At 46.0% G+C, this 27,900-nt stretch overlaps 1 protein-coding gene and 1 long non-coding RNA gene across 5 annotated transcripts in view; both read right to left on the reverse strand.

Moving 5' to 3' along the window:
* The window catches only part of LOC122692612 (zinc finger protein 28 homolog), a 105,291-nt gene that overhangs the window by 70,111 nt on the left and 7,280 nt on the right, over positions 1 to 27,900 (reverse strand). For 3 of the 4 annotated variants that reach the window (XM_043900365.1, XM_043900367.1, XM_043900369.1), the window contains 2 exons: positions 27,395 to 27,546; positions 26,582 to 26,693 (listed from right to left, as the gene is read on the reverse strand). In XM_043900365.1, the coding sequence (XP_043756300.1) occupies positions 26,582 to 26,693; positions 27,395 to 27,546 (264 nt within the window). The remainder of the gene's footprint in view (positions 1 to 26,581; positions 26,694 to 27,394; positions 27,547 to 27,900) is intronic. The other variant, XM_043900366.1, reaches the window with a different exon arrangement.
* LOC122692643 lies at positions 18,969 to 21,816 on the reverse strand. The gene is made up of 3 exons (XR_006340699.1): positions 21,756 to 21,816; positions 19,673 to 19,675; positions 18,969 to 19,187 (listed from the first exon to the last, which is right to left on the reverse strand). It is a non-coding gene; the product is annotated as an uncharacterized LOC122692643 (long non-coding RNA).

Here is a 27,900-nt window from a genome sequence, read left to right on the forward strand (position 1 = left end):
AGGTGAATGAATCCCTAATGGAACCATGACACCATGCACCGCTGAAACACGGGAAAGTGAACTCACTGTGGAATGAAACCCTAATAAAACCACTAAACCGTGCTCTGCTGAATCACGGGCAAGTGAACTCAAGGGTGAATGAAACCATAATGAAAACACTAAGGCGTGCTCCACTGAAACACGGGAAGCTGAACTCACTGTGGAATGAAACGCTAATGAAACCACTAAACTGTGCTCTGGTGAAACACGGGAAAGTCAACTCATGGTGAATGAAACCCTAATGAAACCAAAAAACAGAGCACCGCTGAAACACGGGAAAGTGAACTCACAGGTGAAGGAAACCCCAATGAAACCACTAAGGCGTGCTCCACTGAAACACGGGAAGCTGAACTCACTGTGGAATGAAACCCTAATGAAACCACTAAACTGTGCTCTGCTGAAACACGGGAAAGTCAACTCACTGGTGAATGAAACCCTAATGAAACCAAAAAACAGAGCACCGCTGAAACACGGGAAAGTGAACTCACAGGTGAAGGAAACCCTAATGGAACCACTAAACCGTGCTCCGATGAAACACGGGAAAGTGAACTCACAGGTGAAGGAAACCCTAATGAAACCACTAAACCGTCCCTTGCGGAAACACGGGAGAGTGAACTCATATGTGAATGAAACCCTAATGAAACCAAAAAACCGTGCACCGCTGAAACACGGGAGAGTGAACTCACTGTGGAATGAAACCCTATTGAAAGGACTAAACCGTGCATGGCTGAAACACGGGAAGGTGAACTCACAGGTGAAGGAAACACTAATGAAACCACTAAGGCGTGCTCTGCTAAAACACGGGAAAGTGAACTCACTGTGGAATGAAACCCTATTGAAAGGACTAAACCGTGCATGGCTGAAACACGGGAAAGTGAACTCACAGGTGAATGAAACCCTTATGAAACCACTAAACCGTGCTCCGCTGAAACACGGGAAAGTGAACTCACTGGAGAATGAAGCCCTAATTAAACCACTAAACAGATCTCTGCTGAAACACGGGAAAGGGAACTCACTGTTGAATAAAACCCCAATGAATCAACGAAACCGTGCCCTACGAAACACGGGAAACAGAAGTCACAGGTGAAAGAAACCTTAATGAAACCACTAAACCGTTCTCAGCGGAAACACGGGAGAGTGAACTCACAGGTGAATGAAACCCTAATGAAACCAAAATACCATGCACCGCTGAAACACAGGAAAGTGAACACACTGTTGAATGAAACCCTACAACAACCACTAAAACGGGCACGGCTGAAACATTGGAAAGTGAACTCACAGGTGAATGAAACACTAATGAAACTACTAAACCGTGTCCGCTGAAAACGGGAAGGTGAACTCACTGTGAATGAAACCCTAATGAAACCACTAAACAGTTCTCTACTGAAACATGGGAAAGTGAACTGACTGGTGAATGAAATCCTAAAGAAAGCAATAAACCGTGCACTCATCAACCATAGGAAAGTGAACTCACGGTTGAATGACACCCCAATGAAACAATGAAACCGTGCCCTGCGGAAACACGGGAAAGAGAACCCACAGGGAAAGAAACCCTAATAACCACTAAACCGTGCCCTGGGGAAACATGGGAGAGTGAACTCACAGGTGAAGGAAACACTAATGAAACCACTAAGGCGGGCTCCACAGAAACACGGGAAGCTGAACTCACTGTCGAATGAAACGCTAATGAAACCACTACACCGTGCTCTGTTGAAACACGGGAAAGTGAACTCACAGGTGAATGAAACCCTAATGAAACCACTAAACCGTGCTCCACGGAAACACGGGAAAGTGAACTCACTAGAGAATGAAACCCTAATGAAACCAGTAAACTGTGCTCTGCTGAAACACGGGAAAGTCAACTCACTGGTGAATAAAACCCTAATGAAACCAAAAAACAGAGCACCGCTGAAACACGGGAAAGTGAACTCACAGGGGAAGGAAACCCTAATGAAACCACTAAACCGTCCCTTGCGGAAACACGGGAGAGTGAACTCACATGTGAATGAAACCCTAATGAAACCACATAACCGTGCTCCGCTGAAACATGGGAAAGTGAACTCACAGGTGAATGAAACCCTTATGAAACCATTAAACCGTGCTCTGCTGAAACACGGGAAAGTGAGCTCACAGGTGAAGGAAACACTAATGAAACCACTAAACTGTGCTCCGCTGAAACATGGGAAAGTGAACTCACTGTAGAATGAAACCCTAATGAAACCACTAAACCGTGCTCCACGGAAACACGGGAAAGTGAACTCACTAGAGAATGAAACCCTAATGAAACCACTAAACCGATCTCTGCTGAAACACCGGAAAGTGAACTCTCTGTTGAAAACACCCTTACGAAAAAACGAAACAGTGCCCTGTGGAAACACGGGAAACAGAACTCACAGGTGAAAGAAACCTTAATGAAACCACTAAACCGTGTCCTGCAGAAACACGGGAGAGTGAACTCACATGTGAATGAAACCCTAATGAAACCAAAAAACAGAGCACCGCTGAAACACGGGAAAGTGACCTCACTGTGGAATGAAACCCTACTGAAAGCACTAATCCGTACACGGCTGAAACACGGGAAGGTGAACTCACAGGTGAAGGAAACACTAATGAAACCACTAAAGCGAGCTCCGCGGAAACACGGGAAAGTGAACTCACTGTGGAATGAAACGCTAATGAAACCACTAAACCGTGCTCTGCTGAAACACGGGAAAGTGAACTCACTGTGGAATGAAACTCTAATGAAACCACTAAACCGCGCTCCGCTGAAACATGGGAAAGTGAACTCAATGGTGAATGAAACCCTGATGAAACCACAAAACCGTGCTCTGCTGAAACACGGGAAAGTGAACTCAAAGGTGAATGAAACACTTATGAAACCACTAAATCGTGCTCTGCTCAAACACGGGAAAGTGAACTCACTGTGAATGAAACCCTAATGAAAGCACTAAACCGTGCACCCTTGAAACATGGGAAAGTGAACTCACAGGTGAATGAATCCCTAATGGAACCATGACACCATGCTCCGCTGAAACATGGGAAAGTGAACTCACTGTGGAATGAAACCCTAATGAATCCACTGAACCGCGCACCGCTGAAACTCGGGAAAGTGACTCATTGGTGAATGAAAGCCTACAACAACCACTAAAACGTGCACGGCTGAAACACGGGAAAGTGAAATCACAGGTAAAGGAAACACTAACGAAGCCACTAAACCGTGCCGTGCGGAAACACGGGAAAGTGACCTCACTGTGGAATGAAACCCTACTGAAAGCACTAACCCGTGCACGGCTGAAACACGGGAAGGTGAACTCACAGGTGAAGGAAACACTAATGAAACCACTAAAGCGAGCTCCGCGGAAACACGGGAAAGTGAACTCACTGTGGAATGAAACGCTAATGAAACCACTAAACCGCGCTCCGCTGAAACATGGGAAAGTGAACTCAATGGTGAATGAAACCCTGAAGAAACCACAAAACCGTGCTCCGCTGAAACACGGGAAAGTGAACTCACAGGTGAATGAAACCCTAATGAAACCACTAAACCGTGCTCTGCTCAAACACGGGAAAGTGAACTCACTGTGGAATGAAACACTAATGAAACCACTAAACCGTGCTCTGCTGAAACACGGGAAAGTGAACTCACTGTGGAATGAAACCCTAATGAATCCACTGAACTGTGCACTGCTGAAACACGGGAAAGTGAACTCACTGTGAATGAAACCCTAATGAAAGCACGAAACCGTGCACCCTTGAAACATGGGAAAGTGAACTCACAGGTGAATGAATCCCTAATGGAACCATGACACCATGCTCCGCTGAAACACGGGAAAGTGAACTCACTGTGGAATGAAACCCTAATGAATCCACTGAACCGCGCACCGCTGAAACTCGGGAAAGTGACTCATTGGTGAATGAAAGCCTACAACAACCACTAAAACGTGCACGGATGAAACACGGGAAAGTGACATCACAGGTAAAGGAAACACTAACGAAACCACTAAACCGTGCCGTGCGGAAACACGGGAAAGTGAACTCAATGTTGAATGAAACACTAATGGAACCACGGAACCGTGGTCTTTTGAAACACGGGAAAGTGAACTCACTGGGAAAAGAAACCCTAAAGAAACCACTAAACCGTGCTCCGCTGAAACACGGGAAAGTGAACTCCCTGGTGAATGAAACCCTAATGAAACCACTAAACAGGTCTCTACTGAAACACGGGAAAGTGAACTGACTGGTGAATGAAATCCTAAAGTAAGCAATAAACCGAGCACTGTTGAACCATAGGAAAGTGAACTCACTGTTGAATGAAGCCCCAATGAAACCACTAAAACCTGCACCGCTGAAACACGGGAAAGTGAACTCACTGGAGAATGAAACCCCAATGAAACCACTAAACCGATCTCCGCTGAAAAACGAGAAAGTGAACTCACTGTTGAATGAAACCCCAATGAAACAATGAAACTCTACCCTGCGGAAACACGGGAAAGAGAACCCACAGGTGAAAGAAACCCTAATGAAACCACTAAACCGTGCCCTGCGGAAACACGGCAGCGTGAACTCACATGTGAATGAAACACTACTGAAACCAAAAAACCGTGCACCGCTGAAACACGGGAGAGTGAACTCACTGAGGAATGAAACCCTAATGTAACCACTAAACCGTGCTCTGCTGAATCATGGGAAAGTGAACTCACAGGTGAATGAAACCCTAATGAAACCACTAAGGCGTGCTCCACTGAAACACGGGAAGCTGAACTCACTGTGGAATGAAACGCTAATGAAACCACTAAACTGTGCTCTGCTGAAACACGGGAAAGTCAACTCACTGGTGAATGAAATCCTAATGAATCCAAAAAACGGAGCACCGCTGAAACACGGGAAAGTGAACTCACAGGTGAAGGAAACCCTAATGAAACAACTAAACCGTCTCTTGCGGAAACACGGGAGAGTGAACTCACATGTGAATGAAACCCTAATGAAACCAAAAAACCGTGCACCGCTGAAACACGGGAAAGTGACCTCACTGTGGAATGAAACCGTATTGAAAGGACTAAACCGTGCATGGCTGAAACACGGGAAAGTGAATTCACAGGTGAAGGAAACACAAATGAAACCACTAAGGCGTGCTCTGCTAAAACACGGGAAAGTGAACTCACTGTGGAATGAAACTCTAATGAAACCACTACACCGTGCTCTGCTGAAACACGGGAAAGTGAACTCACAGGTGAATGAAACCCTAGTGAAACCACTAAACCGTGCTCCGCTGAAACACGGGAAAGTGAACTCACTGGAGAATGAAGCCCTAATGAAACCACCAAACAGATCTCTGCTGAAACACGGGAAAGTGAACTCACTGTTGAATAAAACCCCAATGAATCACGAAACCGTGCCCTACGAAACACGGGAAACAGAAGTCACAGGTGAAAGAAACCTTAATGAAACCACTAAACCGTGCACCGCTGAAACACGGGAGAATGAACTCACAGGTGAATGAAACCCTAATGAAACCAAAACACCATGCACCGCTGAAACACAGGAAAGTGAACACACTGTTGAATGAAACCCTACAACAACCACTAAAACGGGCACGGCTGAAACATTGGAAAGTGAACTCACAGGTGAATGAAACACTAATGAAACTACTAAACCGTGTCCGCTGAAAACGGGAAAGTGAACTCACTGTGAATGAAACCCTAATGAAACCACTAAACAGTTCTCTACGGAAACATGGGAAAGTGAACTGACTGGTGAATGAAATCCTAAAGAAAGCAATAAACCGTGCACTCATCAACCATAGGAAAGTGAACTCACGGTTGAATGAAACCCCAATGAAACAATGAAACCGAGCCCTGCGGAAACACGGGAAAGAGAACCCACAGGGAAAGAAACCCTAATAACCACTAAACCGTGCCCTGGGGAAACATGGGAGAGTGAACTCACATGTGAATGAAACCCTAATGAAACCAAAAAACCGTGCACCGCTGAAACACGGGAAAGTGAACTCACAGGTGAAGGAAACACTAATGAAACCACTAAGGCGGGCTCCACAGAAACACGGGAAGCTGAACTCACTGTCGAATGAAACGCTAATGAAACCACTACACTGTGCTCTGTTGAAACATGGGAAAGTGAACTCACTGTAGAATGAAACCCTAATGAAACCACTAAACCATGCTCCACGGAAACACGGGAAAGTGAACTCACTAGAGAATGAAACCCTAATGAAACCACTAAACCGATCTCTGCTGAAACACCGGAAAGTGAACTCTCTGTTGAAAACACCCTTACGAAAAAACGAAACAGTGCCCTGTGGAAACACGGGAAACAGAACTCACAGGTGAAAGAAACCTTAATGAAACCACTAAACCGTGTCCTGCAGAAACACGGGAGAGTGAACTCACATGTGAATGAAACCCTAATGAAACCAAAAAACAGAGCACCGCTGAAACACGGGAAAGTGACCTCACTGTGGAATGAAACCCTACTGAAAGCCCTAACCCGTACACGGCTGAAACAGGGGAAGGTGAACTCACAGGTGAAGGAAACACTAACGAAACCACTAAAGCGAGCTCCGCGGAAACACGGGAAAGTGAACTCACTGTGGAATGAAACGCTAATGAAACCACTAAACCGTGCTCTGCTGAAACACGGGAAAGTGAACTCAATGGTGAATGAAACCCTAATGAAACCACAAAACCGTGCTCCGCTGAAACACGGGAAAGTGAACTCACAGGTGAATGAAACCCTTATGAAACCACTAAACCGTGCTCTGCTCAAACACGGGAAAGTGAACTCACTGGAGAATGAAGCCCTAATGAAAGCACTAAACCGTGCACCCTTGAAACATGGGAAAGTAAACTCACAGGGGAATGAATCCCGAATGGAACCATGACACCATGCTCCGCTGAAACACGGGAAAGTGACTCATTGGTGAATGAAAGCCTACAACAACCACTAAAACGTGCACGGCTGAAACACGGGAAAGTGAAATCACAGGTAAAGGAAACACTAACGAAACCACTAAACCGTGCCGTGCGGAAACTCGGGAAAGTGAACTCAATGTTGAATGAAACACTAATGGAACCACGGAACCGTGGTCGTTTGAAACACGGGAAAGTGAACTCACTGGGAAAAGAAATCCTAAAGAAACCACTAAACCGTGCTCCGCTGAAACACGGGAAAGTGAACTCCCTGGTGAATGAAACCCTAATGAAACCACTAAACAGGTCTCTACTGAAACACGGGAAAGTGAACTGACTGGTGAATGAAATCCTAAAGAAAGCAATAAACCGAGCACTGCTGAACCATAGGAAAGTGAACTCACTGTTGAATGAAGCCCCAATGAAACCACTAAAACGTGCACCGCTGAAACACGGGAAAGTGAACTCACTGTGAATGAAACCCCAATGAAACCACTAAACCGATCTCCGGTGAAACACGGGAAAGTGAACTCACTGTTGAATGAAACCCCAATGAAACAATGAAACCGTGCCCTGCGGAAACACGGGAAAGAGAACCCACAGGTGAAAGAAACCCTAATGAAACCACTAAACCGTGCCCTGGGGAAACACGGCAGCGTGAACTCACATGTGAATGAAACACTACTGAAACCAAAAAACCGTGCACCGCTGAAACACGGGAGAGTGAACTCACTGTGGAATGAAACCCTAATGAAACCACTAAACCATGCTCTGCTGAATCACGGGAAAGTGAACTCACAGGTGAATGAAACCCTAATGAAACCACTAAGGCGTGCTCCACTGAAACACGGGAAGCTGAACTCACTGTGGAATGAAACGCTAATGAAACTACTAAACTGTGCTCTGGTGAAACACAGGAAAGTCAACTCACTGGTGAATGAAACCCTAATGAAACCAAAAAACAGAGCACCGCTGAAACACGGGAAAGTGAACTCACTAGAGAATGAAACCCTAATGAAACCAGTAAACCGATCTCTGCTGAAACACCGGAAAGGGAACTCTCTGTTGAAAAACACCCTTATGAAAAAACGAAACAGTGCCCTGCGGAAACACGGGAAACAGAACTCACAGGTGTAAGAAACCTTAATGAAACCACTAAATCGTGTCCTGCAGAAACACGGAGGAGTGAACTCACATGTGAATGAAACCCTAATGAAACCACTAAACCGCGCACCGCTGAAACACACGAAAGAGAACTCACTGGTGAAAGAAACCCTAATGGAACCACGAAAACATGCACCGCTGAAACACGGGAAAGTGAACTAACTGGTGAATGAAACCCTAATGAAAGCACTAAACCGTGCACCCTTGAAACATGGGAAAGTGAACTCACAGGTGAATGAATCCCTAATGGAACCATGACACCATGCACCGCTGAAACACGGGAAAGTGAACTCACTGTGGAATGAAACCCTAATAAAACCACTAAACCGTGCTCTGCTGAATCACGGGCAAGTGAACTCAAGGGTGAATGAAACCATAATGAAAACACTAAGGCGTGCTCCACTGAAACACGGGAAGCTGAACTCACTGTGGAATGAAACGCTAATGAAACCACTAAACTGTGCTCTGGTGAAACACGGGAAAGTCAACTCATGGTGAATGAAACCCTAATGAAACCAAAAAACAGAGCACCGCTGAAACACGGGAAAGTGAACTCACAGGTGAAGGAAACCCCAATGAAACCACTAAGGCGTGCTCCACTGAAACACGGGAAGCTGAACTCACTGTGGAATGAAACCCTAATGAAACCACTAAACTGTGCTCTGCTGAAACACGGGAAAGTCAACTCACTGGTGAATGAAACCCTAATGAAACCAAAAAACAGAGCACCGCTGAAACACGGGAAAGTGAACTCACAGGTGAAGGAAACCCTAATGAAACCACTAAACCGTCCCTTGCGGAAACACGGGAGAGTGAACTCATATGTGAATGAAACCCTAATGAAACCAAAAAACCGTGCACCGCTGAAACACGGGAGAGTGAACTCACTGTGGAATGAAACCCTATTGAAAGGACTAAACCGTGCATGGCTGAAACACGGGAAGGTGAACTCACAGGTGAAGGAAACACTAATGAAACCACTAAGGCGTGCTCTGCTAAAACACGGGAAAGTGAACTCACTGTGGAATGAAACCCTATTGAAAGGACTAAACCGTGCATGGCTGAAACACGGGAAAGTGAACTCACAGGTGAATGAAACCCTTATGAAACCACTAAACCGTGCTCCGCTGAAACACGGGAAAGTGAACTCACTGGAGAATGAAGCCCTAATTAAACCACTAAACAGATCTCTGCTGAAACACGGGAAAGGGAACTCACTGTTGAATAAAACCCCAATGAATCAACGAAACCGTGCCCTACGAAACACGGGAAACAGAAGTCACAGGTGAAAGAAACCTTAATGAAACCACTAAACCGTTCTCAGCGGAAACACGGGAGAGTGAACTCACAGGTGAATGAAACCCTAATGAAACCAAAATACCATGCACCGCTGAAACACAGGAAAGTGAACACACTGTTGAATGAAACCCTACAACAACCACTAAAACGTGCACGGCTGAAACATTGGAAAGTGAACTCACAGGTGAATGAAACACTAATGAAACTACTAAACCGTGTCCGCTGAAAACGGGAAGGTGAACTCACTGTGAATGAAACCCTAATGAAACCACTAAACAGTTCTCTACTGAAACATGGGAAAGTGAACTGACTGGTGAATGAAATCCTAAAGAAAGCAATAAACCGTGCACTCATCAACCATAGGAAAGTGAACTCACGGTTGAATGACACCCCAATGAAACAATGAAACCGTGCCCTGCGGAAACACGGGAAAGAGAACCCACAGGGAAAGAAACCCTAATAACCACTAAACCGTGCCCTGGGGAAACATGGGAGAGTGAACTCACAGGTGAAGGAAACACTAATGAAACCACTAAGGCGGGCTCCACAGAAACACGGGAAGCTGAACTCACTGTCGAATGAAACGCTAATGAAACCACTACACCGTGCTCTGTTGAAACACGGGAAAGTGAACTCACAGGTGAATGAAACCCTAATGAAACCACTAAACCGTGCTCCACGGAAACACGGGAAAGTGAACTCACTAGAGAATGAAACCCTAATGAAACCAGTAAACTGTGCTCTGCTGAAACACGGGAAAGTCAACTCACTGGTGAATAAAACCCTAATGAAACCAAAAAACAGAGCACCGCTGAAACACGGGAAAGTGAACTCACAGGGGAAGGAAACCCTAATGAAACCACTAAACCGTCCCTTGCGGAAACACGGGAGAGTGAACTCACATGTGAATGAAACCCTAATGAAACCACATAACCGTGCTCCGCTGAAACATGGGAAAGTGAACTCACAGGTGAATGAAACCCTTATGAAACCATTAAACCGTGCTCTGCTGAAACACGGGAAAGTGAGCTCACAGGTGAAGGAAACACTAATGAAACCACTAAACCGTGCTCCGCTGAAACACGGGAAAGTGAACTCACTGTAGAATGAAACCCTAATGAAACCACTAAACCGTGCTCCACGGAAACACGGGAAAGTGAACTCACTAGAGAATGAAACCCTAATGAAACCACTAAACCGATCTCTGCTGAAACACCGGAAAGTGAACTCTCTGTTGAAAACACCCTTACGAAAAAACGAAACAGTGCCCTGTGGAAACACGGGAAACAGAACTCACAGGTGAAAGAAACCTTAATGAAACCACTAAACCGTGTCCTGCAGAAACACGGGAGAGTGAACTCACATGTGAATGAAACCCTAATGAAACCAAAAAACAGAGCACCGCTGAAACACGGGAAAGTGACCTCACTGTGGAATGAAACCCTACTGAAAGCACTAATCCGTACACGGCTGAAACACGGGAAGGTGAACTCACAGGTGAAGGAAACACTAATGAAACCACTAAAGCGAGCTCCGCGGAAACACGGGAAAGTGAACTCACTGTGGAATGAAACGCTAATGAAACCACTAAACCGTGCTCTGCTGAAACACGGGAAAGTGAACTCAATGGTGAATGAAACCCTAATGAAACCACAAAACCGTGCTCCACTGAAACACGGGAAAGTGAACTCACAGGTGAATGAAACCCTTATGAAACCACTAAACCGTGCTCTGCTCAAACACGGGAAAGTGAACTCACTGGAGAATGAAAACCTAATGAAAGCACTAAACCGTGCACCCTTGAAAAATGGGAAAGTGAACTCACAGGTGAATGAATCCCTAATGGAACCATGACACCATGCTCCGCTGAAACACGGGAAAGTGAACTCACTGTGGAATGAAACCCTAATGAATCCACTGAACCGCGCACCGCTGAAACACGGGAAAGTGACTCATTGGTGAATGAAAGCCTACAACAACCAAAAACGTGCACGGCTGAAACACGGGAAAGTGAAATCACAGGTAAAGGAAACACTAACGAAACCACTAAACCGTGCCGTGCGGAAACACGGGAGAGTGACCTCACTGTGGAATGAAACCCTACTGAAAGCACTAACCCGTGCACGGCTGAAACACGGGAAGGTGAACTCACAGGTGAAGGAAACACTAATGAAACCACTAAAGCGAGCTCCGCTGAAACACGGGAAAGTGAACTCACTGTGGAATGAAACTCTAATGAAACCACTAAACCGCGCTCCGCTGAAACACGGGAAAGTGAACTCACAGGTGAATGAAACCCTTATGAAACCACTAAACCGTGCTCTGCTCAACACGGGAAAGTGAGCTCACAGGTGAAGGAAACACTAATGAAACCACTAAACTGTGCTCCACTGAAACATGGGAAAGTGAACTCCCTCGTGAATGAAACCCTAATGAAACGACTAAACAGGTCTCTACTGAAACACGGGAAAGTGAACGGACTGGTGAATGAAATCGTAAAGAAAGCAATAAACCGAGCACTGCTGAACCATAGGAAAGCGAACTCACTGTTGAATGAAGCCCCAATGAAACCACTAAAACCTGCACTGCTGAAACACGGGAAAGAGAACCCACAGGTGAAAGAAACCCTAATGAAACCACTAAACCGTGCCCTGCGGAAACACGGCAGCGTGAACTCACATGTGAATGAAACACTACTGAAACCAAAAAACCGTGCACCGCTGAAACACGGGAGAGTGAACTCACTGTGGAATGAAACCCTAATGTAACCACTAAACCGTGCTCTGCTGAATCACGGGAAAGTGAACTCACAGGTGAATGAAACCCTAATGAAACCACTAACGCGTGCTCCACTGAAACACGGGAAGCTGAACTCACTGTGGAATGAAACGCTAATGAAACCACTAAACTGTGCTCTGCTGAAACACGGGAAAGTCAACTCACTGGAGAATGAAACCCTAATGAAACCAAAAAACAGAGCACCGCTGAAACACGGGAAAGTGAACTCACAGGTGAAGGAAACCCTAATGAAACCACTAAGGCGTGCTCCACTGAAACACGGGAAGCTGAACTCACTGTGGAATGAAACCCTAATGAAACCACTAAACCGTGCTCTGCTGAATCACGGGAAAGTGAACTCACAGGTGAATGAAACCCTAACGAAACCACTAAGGCGTGCTCCACTGAAACACGGGAAGCTGAACTCACTGTGGAATGAAACGCTAATGAAACCACCTAACTGTGCTCTGCTGAAACACGGAAAAGTCAACTCACTGGTGAATGAAACCCTAATGAAACCAAAAAACAGAGCACCGCTGAAACACGGGAAAGTGAACTCACAGGTGAATGAAACCCAAATGAAACCACTAAATCGTCCCTTGCGGAAACACGGGAGAGTGAACTGACATGTGAATGAAACCCTAATGAAACCAAAAAACCGTGCACCGCTGAAACACGGGAGAGTGACCTCACTGTGGAATGAAACCCTATTGAAAGGACTAAACCGTGCATGGCTGAAACACGGGAAAGTGAACTCACAGGTGAAGGAAACACTAATGAAACCACTAAGGCGTGCTCTGCTAAAACACGGGAAAGTGAACTCACTGTGGAATGAAACTCTAATGAAACCACTAAACCGTGCTCCGCTGAAACACGGGAAAGTGAACTCACAGGTGAATGAAACCCTTATGAAACCACTAAACCGTGCTCCGCTGAAACACGGGAAAGTGAACTCACTGGAGAATGAAGCCCTAATGAAACCACTAAACAGATCTCTGCTGAAACACGGGAAAGTGAACTCACTGTTGAATAAAACGCCAATGAATCAACGAAACCGTGCCCTATGAAACACGGGAAACAGAAGTCACAGGTGAAAGAAACCTTAATGAAACCACTAAACCGTTCTCATCGGAAACACGGGAGAGTGAACTCACAGGTGAATGAAACCCAAATGAAACCAAAACACCATGCACCGCTGAAACACAGGAAAGTGAACACACTGTTGAATGAAACCCTACAACAACCACTAAAATGGGCACGGCTGAAACATTGGAAAGTGAACTCACAGGTGAATGAAACACTAATGAAACTACTAAACCGTGTCCGCTGAAAACGGGAAGGTGAACTCACTGTGAATGAAACCCTAATGAAACCACTAAACAGTTCTCTACTGAAACATGGGAAAGTGAACTGACTGGTGAATGAAATCCTAAAGAAAGCAATAAACCGTGCACTCATCAACCATAGGAAAGTGAACTCACGGTTGAATGAAACCCCAATGAAACAATGAAACCGTGCCCTGCGGAAACACGGGAAAGAGAACCCACAGGGAAAGAAACCCTAATAACCACTAAACGGTGCCCTGGGGAAACATGGGAGAGTGAACTCACAGGTGAAGGAAACACTAATGAAACCAAAAAACCGTGCACCGCTGAAACACGGGAGAGTGAACTCACAGGTGAAGGAAACACTAATGAAAACACTAAGGTGGGCTCCACAGAAACACGGGAAGCTGAACTCACTGTCGAATGAAACGCTAATGAAACCACTACACCGTGCTCTGTTGAAACACGGGAAAGTGAACTCACAAGTGAATGAAACCCTAATGAAACCACTACACCGTGCTCCACGGAAACACGGGAAAGTGAACTCACTAGAGAATGAAACCCTAATGAAACCACTAAACTGTGCTCTGCTGAAACACGGGAAAGTCAACTCACTGGTGAATAAAACCCTAATGAAACCAAAAAACAGAGCACCGCTGTAACACGGGAAAGTGAACTCACAGGTGAAGGAAACACTAATGAAACCATTAAGGCGTGCTACACTGAAACACGGGAAGGTGACTCACTGTGGAATGAAACGCTAATGAAACCACTAAACCGTGCTCTGCTGAAACACGGGGAAGTGAACTCACAGGTGAATGAAACCCTAATGAAACCACTTAACCATGCACCGCTGAATCACGGGAAAGTGTACTCACTGGTGAATGAAACCCTACAACAACCACTAAAACGTGCACGGCTGAAACAGGGGAAAGTGAACTCACAGGTGAAGGAAACCCTTATAAAACCACTAAACCGTGCTCCGCTGAAACACGGGAGAGTGAACTCACTGTGGAATGAAACATTAATGAAACCACTAAACCATGCTCTGCTGAAACACGGGGAAGTGAACTCACAGGTGAAGGAAACACTACTGAAACCAAAAAACCGTGCACCGCTGAAACACGGGAGAGTGAACTCACTGTGGAATGAAACCCTATTGAAAGGAATAAACTGTGCATGGATGAAACATGGGAAAGTGAACTCACAGGTGAAGGAAACACTAATGAAACCACTAAGGCGTGCTGCGCTGAAACACGGGAAAGTGAACTCACAGGTGAATGAAACCCTAATGAAACCACTAAACCGTGCTCCGCTGAAACACGGGAAAGTGAACTCACAGGTGAATGAAACCCTTATGAAACCACTAAACCGTGCTCCGCTGAAACACGGGAAAGTGAACTCACAGGTGAATGAAACCCTTATGAAACCACTAAACCGTGCTCCGCTGAAACACGGGAAAGTGAACTCACTGGAGAATGAAGCCCTAATGAAACCACTAAACAGATCTCTGCTGAAACACGGGAAAGTGAACTCACTGTTCAATAAAACCCCAATGAATCAACGAAACCGTGCCCTACGAAACACGGGAAACAGAAGTCACAGGTGAAAGAAACCTTAATGAAACCACTAAACCGTTCTCAGCGGAAACACGGGAGAGTGAACTCACAGGTGAATGAAACCCTAATGAAACCAAAACACCATGCACCGCTGAAACACAGGAAAGTGAACACACTGTTGAATGAAACCCTACAACAACCACTAAAACGGGCATGGCTGAAACATTGGAAAGTGAACTCACAGGTGAATGAAACACTAATGAAACTACTAAACCGTGTCCGCTGAAAACGGGAAAGTGAACTCACTGTGAATGAAACCCTAATGAAACCACTAAACAGGTCTCTACTGAAACATGGGAAAGTGAACTCACAGGTGAATGAAACTCTAATGAAACCACTAAACCATGCTCCACGGAAACACGGGAAAGTCAACTCACTGGTGAATGAAACCCTAATGAAACCAAAAAACAGAGCACCGCTGAAACACGGGAAAGTGAACTCACAGGTGAAGGAAACACTAATGAAACCACTAAACCGTCCCTTGCGGAAACACGGGAGAGTGAACTAATATGTGAATGAAACCCTAATGAAACCAAAAAACCGTGCACCGCTGAAACACGGGAGAGTGAACTCACTGTGGAATGAAACCCTAAAGAATCCAATAAACCGAGCATTGCTGAACCATAGGAAAGTGAACTCACTGTTGAATGAAGCCCCAATGAAACCACTAAAACCGTGCTCTGCTGAAACACGGGAAAGTGAACTCACTGTGAATGAAACCCTAAAGAAACCACTAAACCGTGCTTCGCTGAAACACACGAAAGGGAACTCACTGGTGAAAGAAACCCTAATGGAACCACGAAAACATGCAGCGCTGAAACACGGGAAAGTGAACTAACTGGTGAATGAAACCCTAATGAAAGCACTAAACCGTGCACCCTTGAAACATGGGAAAGTGAACTCACAGGTGAATGAATCCCTAATGGAACCATGACACCATGCTCCGCTGAAACATGGGAAAGTGAACTCACTGTGGAATGAAACCCTAATGAATCCACTGAACCGCGCACCGCTGAAACACGGGAAAGTGACTCATTGGTGAATGAAAGCCTACAACAACCACTAAAACGTGCACGGCTGAAACACGGGAAAGTGAGATCACAGGTAAAGGAAACACTAACGAAACCACTAAACCGTGCCGTGCGGAAACACGGGAAAGTGAACTCAATGTTGAATGAAACACTAATGGAACCACGGAACCGTGGTCTTTTGAAACACGGGAAAGTGAACTCACTGGGAAAAGAAACCCTAAAGAAACCACTAAACCGTGCTCCGCTGAAACACGGGAAAGTGAACTCCCTGGTGAATGAAACCCTAATGAAACCACTAAACAGGTCTCTACTGAAACACGGGAAAGTGAACTGACTGGTGAATGAAATCCTAAAGAAAGCAATAAACCGAGCACTGCTGAACCATAGGAAAGTGAACTCACTGTTGAATGAAGCCCCAATGAAACCACTAAAACCTGCACCGCTGAAACACGGGAAAGTGAACTCACTGGAGAATGAAACCCCAATGAAACCACTAAAACCTGCACCGCTGAAACACGGGAAAGTGAACTCACTGGAGAATGAAACCCTAATGAAACCACTAAACCGATCTCCGCTGAAACACGGGAAAGTGAACTCACTGTTGAATGAAACCCCAATGAAACCACTAAAACGTGCACCGCTGAAACACGGGAAAGGGAACTCACTGGAGAATGAAACCCCAATGAAACCACTAAACCGATCTCCGCTGAAACACGAGAAAGTGAACTCACTGTTGAATGAAACCCCAATGACACAATGAAACTCTACCCTGCGGAAACACGGGAAAGAGAACCCACAGGTGAAAGAAACCCTAATGAAACCACTAAACCGCGCCCTGCGGAAACACGGCAGCGTGAACTCACATGTAAATGAAACACTACTGAAACCAAAAAACCGTGCACCGCTGAAACACGGGAAAGTGAACTAACAGGTGAAGGAACCCTAATGAAACCACTAAACCGTCCCTTGCGGAAACACGGGAGAGTGAACTCACATGTGAATGAAACCCTAATGAAACCAAAAAACCGTGCACCGCTGAAACACGGGAGAGTGAACTCACTGTGGAATGAAACCCTATTGAAAAGACTAAACCGTGCATGGCTGAAACATGGGAAAGTGAACTCACAGGTGAAGGAAACACTAATGAAACCACTAAGGCGTGCTCTGCTAAAACACGGGAAAGTGAACTCACTGTGGAATGAAACTCGAATGAAACCACTAAACCGTGCTCCGCTGAAACACGGGAAAGTGAACTAACAGGTGAATGAAACCCTAATGAAACCACTAAACCGTGCTCCGCTGAAACACGGGAAAGTGAACTCACTGGAGAATGAAGCCCTAATGAACCCACTAAACAGATCTCTGCTGAAACACGGGAAAGTGAACTCACTGTTCAATAAAACCCCAATGAATCAACGAAACCGTGCCCTACGAAACACGGGAAACAGAAGTCACAGGTGAAAGAAACCTTAATGAAACCTCTAAACGGTTCTCAGCGGAAACCGGGAGAGTGAACTCACAGGTGAATTAAACCCTCATGAAACCAAAAAACCATGCACCGCTGAAACACAGGAAAGTGAACACACCGTTGAATGAAACCCTACAACAACCACTAAAACGGGCACGGCTGAAACATTGGAAAGTGAACTCACAGGTGAATGAAACACTAATGAAACTACTAAACCGTGTCCGCTTAAAACGGGAAAGTGAACTCACTGTGGAATGAAACCCGAATGAATCCACTGAACCGCGCACCGCTGAAAAGGGGAAAGTGACTCATTGGTGAATGAAAGCCTACAACAACCACTAAAACGTGCACGGCTGAAACACGGGAAAGTGAAATCACAGGTAAAGGAAACACTAACGAAACCACTAAACCGTGCCGTGCGGAAACACGGGAAAGTGAACTCAATGTTGAATGAAACACTAATGGAACCACGGAACTGTGGTCTTTTGAAACACGGGAAAGTGAACTCACTTGGAAAAGAAACCCTAAAGAAACCACTAAACCGTGCTCCGCTGAAACACGGGAAAGTGAACTCCCTGGTGAATGAAACCCTAATGAAACCACTAAACAGGTCTCTACTGAAACACGGGAAAGTGAACTGACTGGTGAATGAAATCCTAAAGAAAGCAATAAACCGAGCACTGCTGAACCATAGGAAAGTGAACTCACTGTTGAATGAAGCCCCAATGAAACCACTAAAACCTGCACCGCTGAAACACGGGAAAGTGAACTCACTGGAGAATGAAACCCCAATGAAACCACTAAACTGATCTCCGTTGAAACACGGGAAAGTGATCTCACTGATGAATGAAACCCCAATGAAACAATGAAAACGTGCCCTGCGGAAACACGGGAAAGAGAACCCACAGGTGAAAGAAACCCTAATGAAACCACTAAACCGTGCCCTGCGGAAACACGGCAGCGTGAACTAACATGTGAATGAAACACTACTGAAACCAAAAAACCGTGCACCGCTGAAACACGGGAGAGTGAACTCACTGTGGAATGAAACCCTAATGTAACCACTAAACCATGCTCTGCTGAATCACGGGAAAGTGAACTCACAGGTGAATGAAACCCTAATGAAACCACTAACGCGTGCTCCACTGAAACACGGGAAGCTGAACTCACTGGGGAATGAAACGCTAATGAAACCACTAAAGTGTGCTCTGCTGAAACATGGGAAAGTGAACTCACTGGAGAATGAAACCCTAATGAAACCAAAAAACAGAGCACCGCTGAAACACGGGAAAGTGAACTCACAGGTGAAGGAAACACTAATGAAACCACTAAACCGTCCCTTGCGGAAACACGGGAGAGTGAACTCACATGTGAATGAAACCCTAATGAAACCAAAAAACCGTGCACCGCTGAAACACGGGAGAGTGAACTCACTGTGGAATGAAACACTATTGAAAGGACTAAACCGTGCATGGCTGAAACATGGGAAAGTGAACTCACAGGTGAAGGAAACACTAATGAAACCACTAAGGCGTGCTCTGCTAAAACACGGGAAAGTGAACTCACTGTGGAATGAAACTCTAATGAAACCACTAAACCGTGCTCTGCTGAATCACGGGAAAGTGAACTCACAGGTGAATGAAACCCTAATGAAACCACTAAACCGTGCTCTGCTGAAACACGGGAAAGTGAACTCACAGGTGAATGAAACCCTTATGAAACCACTAAACCGTGCTCCGCTGAAACACGGGAAAGTGAACTCACTGGAGAATGAAACCCTAATGAAACCACTAAACAGATCTCTGCTGAAACACGGGAAAGTGAACTCACTGTTGAATAAAACCCCAATGAATCAACGAAACCGTGCCCTACGAAACACGGGAAACAGAAGTCACAGGTGAAAGAAACCTTAATGAAACCACTAAACCGTTCTCAGCGGAAACACGGGAGAGTGAACTCACAGGTGAATGAAACCCTAATGAAACCAAAACACCATGCACCGCTGAAACACAGGAAAGTGAACACACTGTTGAATGAAACCCTACAACAACCACTAAAACGGGCACGGCTGAAACATTGGAAAGTGAACTCACAGGTGAATGAAACCCTAATGAAACCACTAAACAGTTCTCTACTGAAACATGGGAAAGTGAACTGACTGGTGAATGAAATCCTAAAGAAAGCAATAAACCGTGCACTCATCAACCATAGGAAAGTGAACTCACGGTTGAATGAAACCCCAATGAAATAATGAAACCGAGCCCTGCGGAAACAGGGGAAAGAGAACCCACAGGGAAAGAAACCCTAATAACCACTAATCCGTGCCCTGGGGAAACATGGGAGAGTGAACTCACATGTGAATGAAACCCTAATAAAACCAAAAAACCGTGCACCCTGAAACACGGGAGAGTGAACTCACAGGTGAAAGAAACACTAATGAAACCACTAAGGCAGGCTCCACAGAAACACGGGAAGCTGAACTCACTGTCGAATGAAACGCTAATGAAACCACTACACCGTGCTCTGTTGAAACATGGGAAAGTGAACTCACAGGTGAATGAAACCCTAATGAAACCACTAAACCGTGCTCCACGGAAACACGGGAAAGTGAACTCACTAGAGAATGAAACCCTAATGAAACCACTAAACCGATCTCTGCTGAAACACCGGAAAGTGAACTCTCTGTTGAAAAACACCCTTATGCAAAAACGAAACAGTGCCCTGCGGAAACACGGGAAACAGAACTCACAGGTGAAAGAAACCTTAATGAAACCACTAAACCGTGTCCTGCAGAAACACGGGAGAGTGAACTCACATGTGAATGAAACCCTAATGAAACCAAAAAACAGAGCACCGCTGAAACACGGGAAAGTGACCTCACTGTGGAATGAAACCCTATTGAAAGCACTAACCCGTGCACGGCTGAAACACGGGAAGGTGAACTCACAGGTGAAGGAAACACTAATGAAACCACTAAAGCGAGCTCCGCGGAAACACGGGAAAGTGAACTCACTGTGGAATGAAACCCCAATGAAACCACTAAACCGTGCTCCGCTGAAACACACGAAAGGGAACTCACTGGTGAAAGAAACCCTAATGGAACCACGAAAACATGCAGCGCTGAAACACGGGAAAGTGAACTCAGAGGTGAAGGAAACACTAATGAAACCACTAAGGCCGGCTCCACAGAAACACGGTAAGCTGAACTCACTGTCGAATGAAACGCTAATGAAACCACTACACCGTGCTCTGTTGAAACACGGGAAAGTGAACTCACTAGAGAATGAAACCCTAATGAAACCACTAAACCGATCTCTGCTGAAACACCGGAAAGTGAACTCTCTGTTGAAAAACGCCCTTATGAAAAAACGAAACAGTGCCCTGCGGAAACACGGGAAACAGAACTCACAGGTGTAAGAAACCTTAATGAAACCGCTAAACCGTGTCCTGCAGAAACACGGGAGAGTGAACTCACATGTGAATGAAACCCTAATGAAACCAAAAAACAGAGCACCGCTGAAACACGGGAGAGTGAACTCTCTGTGGAATGAAACCCTATTGAAAGGACTAAACCGTGCATGGCTGAAACACAGAAAGTGTACTCACAGTGGATTGAAACCCTAATGAATCCACTGAACCGCTCACCGCTGAAACCTGGGAAAGTGAACTCACTGTTGAATGAAACCCTTATGAAACCACTAAACTGTGCTCCGCTGAAACACGGGAAAGTGAACTCAGTGTCGAATGAAACGCTAATGAAACCACTAAACCGTCCTCTGCTGAAACATGGGAAAGTGAACTCACTGTGGAATGAAATCCTAAAGATACCAGTAAATCGAGCAATGTTGAACCATAGGAAAGTGAACTCACTGTTGAATGAAGCCCCAATGAAACCACTAAAACCTGCACCGCTGAAACATGGGAAAGTGAACTCACTGTGGAATAAACCCTAATGAAACCAGTCAACCGTGCTGTGCTGAAACACGGGAAAGTGAACTCACCGGTGAATGAAACCCTAATGAAACCACTAAACCGTGCACCGCTGAATTACGGAAATGTGAACTCAAAGTGGAATGAAACCCTAATGAATCCACTGAACCATGCACTGCTGAAACACGGGAAAGTGAACTCACTGGTGAATGAAACCCTACAACAATCACTAAATCGTGCACGGCTGAAACACGGGAAAGTGAACTCACAGGTGAAGGAAACCCTAATGAAACTACTAAACCTTGCTCCGCTGAAACACGGGAAAGTGAACTCACTATGGAATGAAACCCTAATGAAACCACTAAACCAAGCTCCGCTGAAACACGGGATAGTGAACTCACTGGAGAATGAAACCCTAATGAAACCACTAAACCGTGCTCCGCTGAAACACGGGAAAGTGAACTCACAGGTGAATGAAACGCTAATGAAACAACTAAACCGTGCTCGGCTGAAACACGGGATAGTGAACTCACTGGAGAATGAAGCCCTAATGAAACCACTAAACCGTGCTCCACTGAAACATGGGATAGTGAACTCACTGTTGAATGAAACCCTTATGAAACCATTAAACTGTGCTCCGCTGAAACACGGGAAAGTGAACTCACTGTTGAAAGAAACCCTTATGGAAAAACAAAACCGTGCCCTGCGGAAACACGGGAAACAGAACTCACAGGGGAAAGAAACCTTAATGAAACCACTAAACCGTGCTCTGCTGAAACACAGGAAAGTGAACTCACTGTGGAATGAAACCCTAATGAAACCACTAAACTGTGCTCCGCTGAAACACGGGAAAGTGAACTCACTGTGGAATGAAACCCTAATGAAACCACTGAACCGTGCTCTGCTGAAACACGGGAAATTGAACTCACTGTTGACTGAAACCCTTATGAAACCACTAAAACCTGCACCGCTGAAACATGGGAAAGTGAACTCACTGTAGAATGAAACCCTAATGAAACCACTAAACAGTCCTCTGCTGAAACACGGGAAAGTGAACTCACTTGTGAATGAAATCCTAAAGAAACCACTAAACCGTGCATGGCTGAAACATGGGAAAGGGAACTCACTGGTGAATGAAACCCTAATGAAATCACTAAACCGTGCACCGCTGAACCACGGGAAAGTGAACTCACTTGGGAATGAAACCCTAATAGAACCACTAAAACGTGCACCGCTGAAACACGGGAAAGTGAACTCACTGGGGAATGAAACCTTAATACAACCTCTAAACCGTGCACCTCTGAAACACGGGACAGTAACTCTCTGGTGAATGAAACCCTAATACAACCACTGAGCCGTGCACCGCTGAACCACGGGAAAGTGACCTCACTGGTGAATGAAACCCTAATGGAACCACGAAACCGTGCACCTTAAAACACAGGAAAGTGAACTCAATGGTGAATGAAACCTTAATGAAACCACGAAACCATGCAGCTCTGAAACTCGTGAAAGTGCAGTCCAGGGTATGCACATTGACTCCATACCAGATTCCTACAGGCAACTAGATCATACATGCGGCAACTAAAGATTCTGCTTGCTGTAACTAAAAAAAAAAAAAGCAAAGATGTTGCATTCTGTAACTGAGGATCCCAAATGCTGCAGTGACGATCAAAGAGCGTGTGTGCTGCCACTAAGATTCAGCGCAGCCAAATATTATGAAGAAATATTAATCTAGAACAATGTACTGATGAGACTCTCTACAGGGCAGGAACAGAGATGCAGATGTAGAGTACAACTCTGTGGACATGGCGGGGCTGTGGGGGTGGGATGGATTAAGAGAGCAGCACTGATACAGGTACTCTACCACGTGTAAATTGGCTAGTTAGTGGGGAGCTGGTGCAGAGCACAGGGGGTTCAGCTCAGTGCTCTGTGATGACCTCGAGGGGTCAGCGGGAGGCTCAAGATGGTGGGGATGTAACTTTCTAGAGCAAGGTCTCCACGCTTGGTAGAGTCAGGCAGATCAAAGAGCAGATTGTGAGAAGTGGCCAGTGTTGGTTACAGGCCAGGTAATAACAGGAAAGCTCAAGACCAAGGGATTCCAGGGTACAGTAAAGGCTAGGTTAGACCGGCATTTGAAAGATTTTTTTGAGTGCATGTCAGTGTCCTTGTGCTACAAAGTAACCTAAAAATAGTAAGGGAATAAAGAATCAAGAGAAAAATGAAAGTAAAGGATAAAATTGTGTTCCTTTTTTTCTTTTATTTATTCCTTTTTTCTTTCATCCAACCGTTCCACAAACGCTTGCTGAATGCAAATCCATGTCAGGGCATGGGGCAAGAAGGCAGGTGTCGGGTCTGTAAGATTAGGTTCCTTCTCCTAGAGAGTCTGCAATAACAAGAACAGTAAGAACTCGGCTCACACTGTCTACTGGGGACTGTTCTGAGTGCCTGTCCGCATACTCACTCACTCAGCACTGTTGGCCCTCTGATGTCGGAGCAGTCACCACACCTCATTTCACTGCGGAAGATGCTGAGCTGCAGAGAAGTTCAGTGAGGTGTCAAGGTCACACAGCTCATTGCCAGCAGAGCCGGGACTGAACTTAGTGGGTCTGGCTCCAGAGTCTGTACCTTAACCACAGTGCTACATGAACAAAGAAGTTTCTGAAATGGGTTGTAAGTAGGATGGTTACATATTCCAAGCAGTCTGGGATAGACCCACTTTATGCTGGCTGTCCCAGTGGAAGTATTCATTGTATCAACAGAAGGACTTCCCTGGCGGCTCAGTGGGTAAGAATCCACCTGCCAATGCAGGGGACACAGGTTCAGCACTTGGTCCATGAATATTAACCTGCCGCAGGGCAGCTGAATCTGTGAGCCACAGCTGCTGAGCCCACGTGCGGCAACTCCTGAAGCCGGTGCGCCTCGAGCCTGTGCGCCACAGGAGAAGCCTGTGCACTACAGGGAAGAGCAGCCTGTGCTCGCTGCAACTAGATAAAGCCTCACAAAGCAACAAAGACCCGGTGCAATAGAAAATACATATACAAATAAGTAGCTAGAAAAACTACAAGGTCTGAAGGATAGATTATATAGTCACCCTAATGTAAGAGAGGCTAAACCACTGCAGGCCTCTTCTTCCAACAATTAATTGTTGGCTCATGTGCTATATAGAGACAAAGAACTGTAAGGTGTTTATGGAGAATAAATGAAATGGCTCTCTCTAGCTACGATACACAGCCTCGAGACCTGAAACACTTACTGCACCCCCGCTGTGCGGCACCAATGGTAGGGCGGTCATCACAGCCCAAGCAGCAGGCCAAGCACAGAAGGTCCGCGTCTCCTGTAAAATTAGCTGTTGTGGTTTAGTCACTCAGTTGTGTTAGGCTCTTTGTGACCCCATGGACTGTACCCGCCAGGCTCCTCTGTCCATGGGATTCTGCAGGCACGACTACTGAAGTGGGTTGCCATTTCCTTCTGCAGGGGATCTTCCCCACCCAGGGATGGAACCCTTGTCTCCTGCATTGCAGGTGGATTCTTTACCACTGAGCATTCATTAGGAGGCCTGAAAACCTGGCAGCCCTGTACAATCAGAAATGGTGTTTCCGTCCATTTTATCTCATTTGATTAATTGGAACAGAGTCTGCTGATGGCTGGAGCCCAGCAGTCAGGTAAAAATCACTTTACATCAACCTGTTTGCTGCCACCAGCCAGCCAAAACCCTTGATTCCTCTCTGGCCCTTTATTAATGGAGAGGGCCTTGCGATGTAATTTGTCATTCTGGAGAGACTGCTTTTATAAAAACAGTGAGTGCTGACATTATATCTAATTACCTCTAACATACCCCCGAACAAGTACAGGTCTTATCTCAGACTATAAACTTGCAGGAAGGAGTGAATATACCTGAAATCCTTTTGCTAAATCACTTAGCACGAACCAAAAATTGTGCAAGCAGTTATATTGCAATAAATATATGTAAATAAAAGTCATATTGGGGAGAGAGATGATGCAGAGAGTCAGCTGTCTGGGAAAAGATCTTAAAAAAGGGAAAGTAAAAGCACCTTTTAAAAATGCCACATAAACACTGAAGACTTTTCTTCTTAGTTCACTGACAAGACAAGGATGCCTGGGAAGTTCCAGCCAGAGCGAGGAGACATAGAAATAAAATCCATCCAAGTAAGAAAGGAAGAGATAAAACTTACTTGCAGACGATATGATCTCATATATGGAAAACCCTACACAATCCATAAGAAGGGTATGAGGGCTAATATATCAAGTCACCAAAACTGCAGAATATAGGATCAACGCACAAAAATCAGCTGTATTTCCATACACTAGGAATGAACAGTCTGAAAAGGAACTATGAAAATAATTCCATGAAATACAGCACTGAAAGAATAAATTATTTGGGAATAAAATTACCTAAAAAGGTGCTAGACTGTACACTGAAAAGTACCAGTGTTGATTAATAAGAGTAAGAAGACCTAGATAACTGGAAAGACATCTGTGCTCATGGACAGAAACAAGAATCACTAAACCAGCCAGAGAAGCACGGCCCCCACACCCCGCCCCGCAGAGGCATCTTCGCCCGGCCGCCTGGCCCACCCGAGGACGGGGCTCTGACCAGCTCTCCACCCACTGCCCAGGGCGCCTTCCTGCGCCCCAGCAGAGAGACCGGGTCTGGCTCGGACGCGCGGCGTCCTGCACACAGAAGAAGACACGAGGTCTGTCACACCCTGGGCGGCCTCGGACGAACAGCCAGCTCCCTGGCTTGGATGGAAGAGTGTTTTACTACAGCAAGGCCCAGGAAGAGAAGTGAAGAGTATCTATGGCGAAGATACCAACTTTCAACTCTACAAACATCACACTCTTAAGGAGCGGGAGTAAGAATTCAACCCACACTTTAGAAGGCGGCTGCCCCTGCCGCCCCCCACAAACATACACAATTCACAATGGAGGACGGAGCGCGGGGGCTCCCGAGGAGTCAGGTCTGGGGGAGGAAGGGCCTTACCTCCTGTCTCCGGATGGCGGTGCTGCCACACCACGCTCCTAAGGAAGCTCTCCGCAGCGGGGTCTGGCTGCTGCGAGACGTCTGAGGCCACGTCCGTGACGGCCACCATGCCCTGCAACGGCAGACACGCATTTCCATCGAGCCGTGATCGTGACCCTGAGATGGCTCTGGGGGTGGCCATGTCCACACGCCACGAGACACTGCGTAACAGGAATTCTCACTAGTTCTGAGTGATCCCCTCATGTAATGACAGAGCTGGTTGTGTTGTTTAAGTTTGAGGGGAGGCGGGGAAGGACTGAACAATGGGGAAAACCATTTCTGCCATGGAGAACTTGCAACGTGGTGGAGGAGAGTGAATGCCCACAGGATGGACATTCATGGACTTTCTAGGGCTCACTGGAGGCTTCCTCACACCTGACTAAGGGTCCACTTAATCCTGCAGAGGGTTGTCCTCTGGTGTGAAATCTCTGATGACAAGGAAGGGCTGAGATCCTGCTCAAAGCTCTCTCACACCCACGACATGTGGAACGTCCCTGGTTTAAACGCCTCTTTAGGACTCTCTGGGCCCCAGTGTTCCCCCCACGTGTGTGTCCGACTGCAGGCACTCTCTCTTGCGGGGGAACATTCTGTGTGAGAAGTCCTGGATTCAAACGGAAATCCGCCCACACTTGCTATAAACAAGATCCCTCTCCAAAGCCGCACTTCTTTGTGAAGGAGACTTTGTCTCCCACCAGCCCTGTCCTGCTGAAGCAAGGAAGCCTCTGGAACCCCGCAAACTGCCTCCTGCCAGTTTTCTGCTTGTGCCCGACTCACTGGCGCCCCCTCACACACAGCGGCGTAAGCCCAGCCTTTCCCGAGGACGGCACGCTCCGTAGGCCTCTCCGTGTGCACCTCCTGGGACAGCGCCTCTTCACTGAAGTTCTTCTCTGAAGGCAACTCCTGGGTCTTCAGCGGAATCTGCGAGTCTAAAGGATAGTTTTAAGACGGTATCTCTTTTACTACACATTAGTATGAAGACATTTTCCCAAATGCACCAGATGGAAAAAGATTCTCAGAAAGTACACATCGTTTTGAAAGCTTTCTACATGACCCGCTGGCCTTCCAATCCCAAACTTGTGTGGCTTTAAAACTACCACACACAATGTGAGTTTTCACACCTAGATGTTGAGCGAGTACTGCATGTTATATTTTTGGCAGGAGACTAGAGAAAGAGATACAAATGCAGGAGATGAGGGAGTTCACAGAGATTTAAATCTAAGGTGAAATGTGGCCAGGAGAAAGAGTGGGCAGAGGTCATAGAAGTAAACACTTATTAAGTC

The sequence above is a fragment of the Cervus elaphus genome, chromosome 4 (assembly GCF_910594005.1).
Source record: "Cervus elaphus chromosome 4, mCerEla1.1, whole genome shotgun sequence".
Classification (NCBI taxonomy): Eukaryota; Metazoa; Chordata; class Mammalia; order Artiodactyla; family Cervidae; genus Cervus; species Cervus elaphus.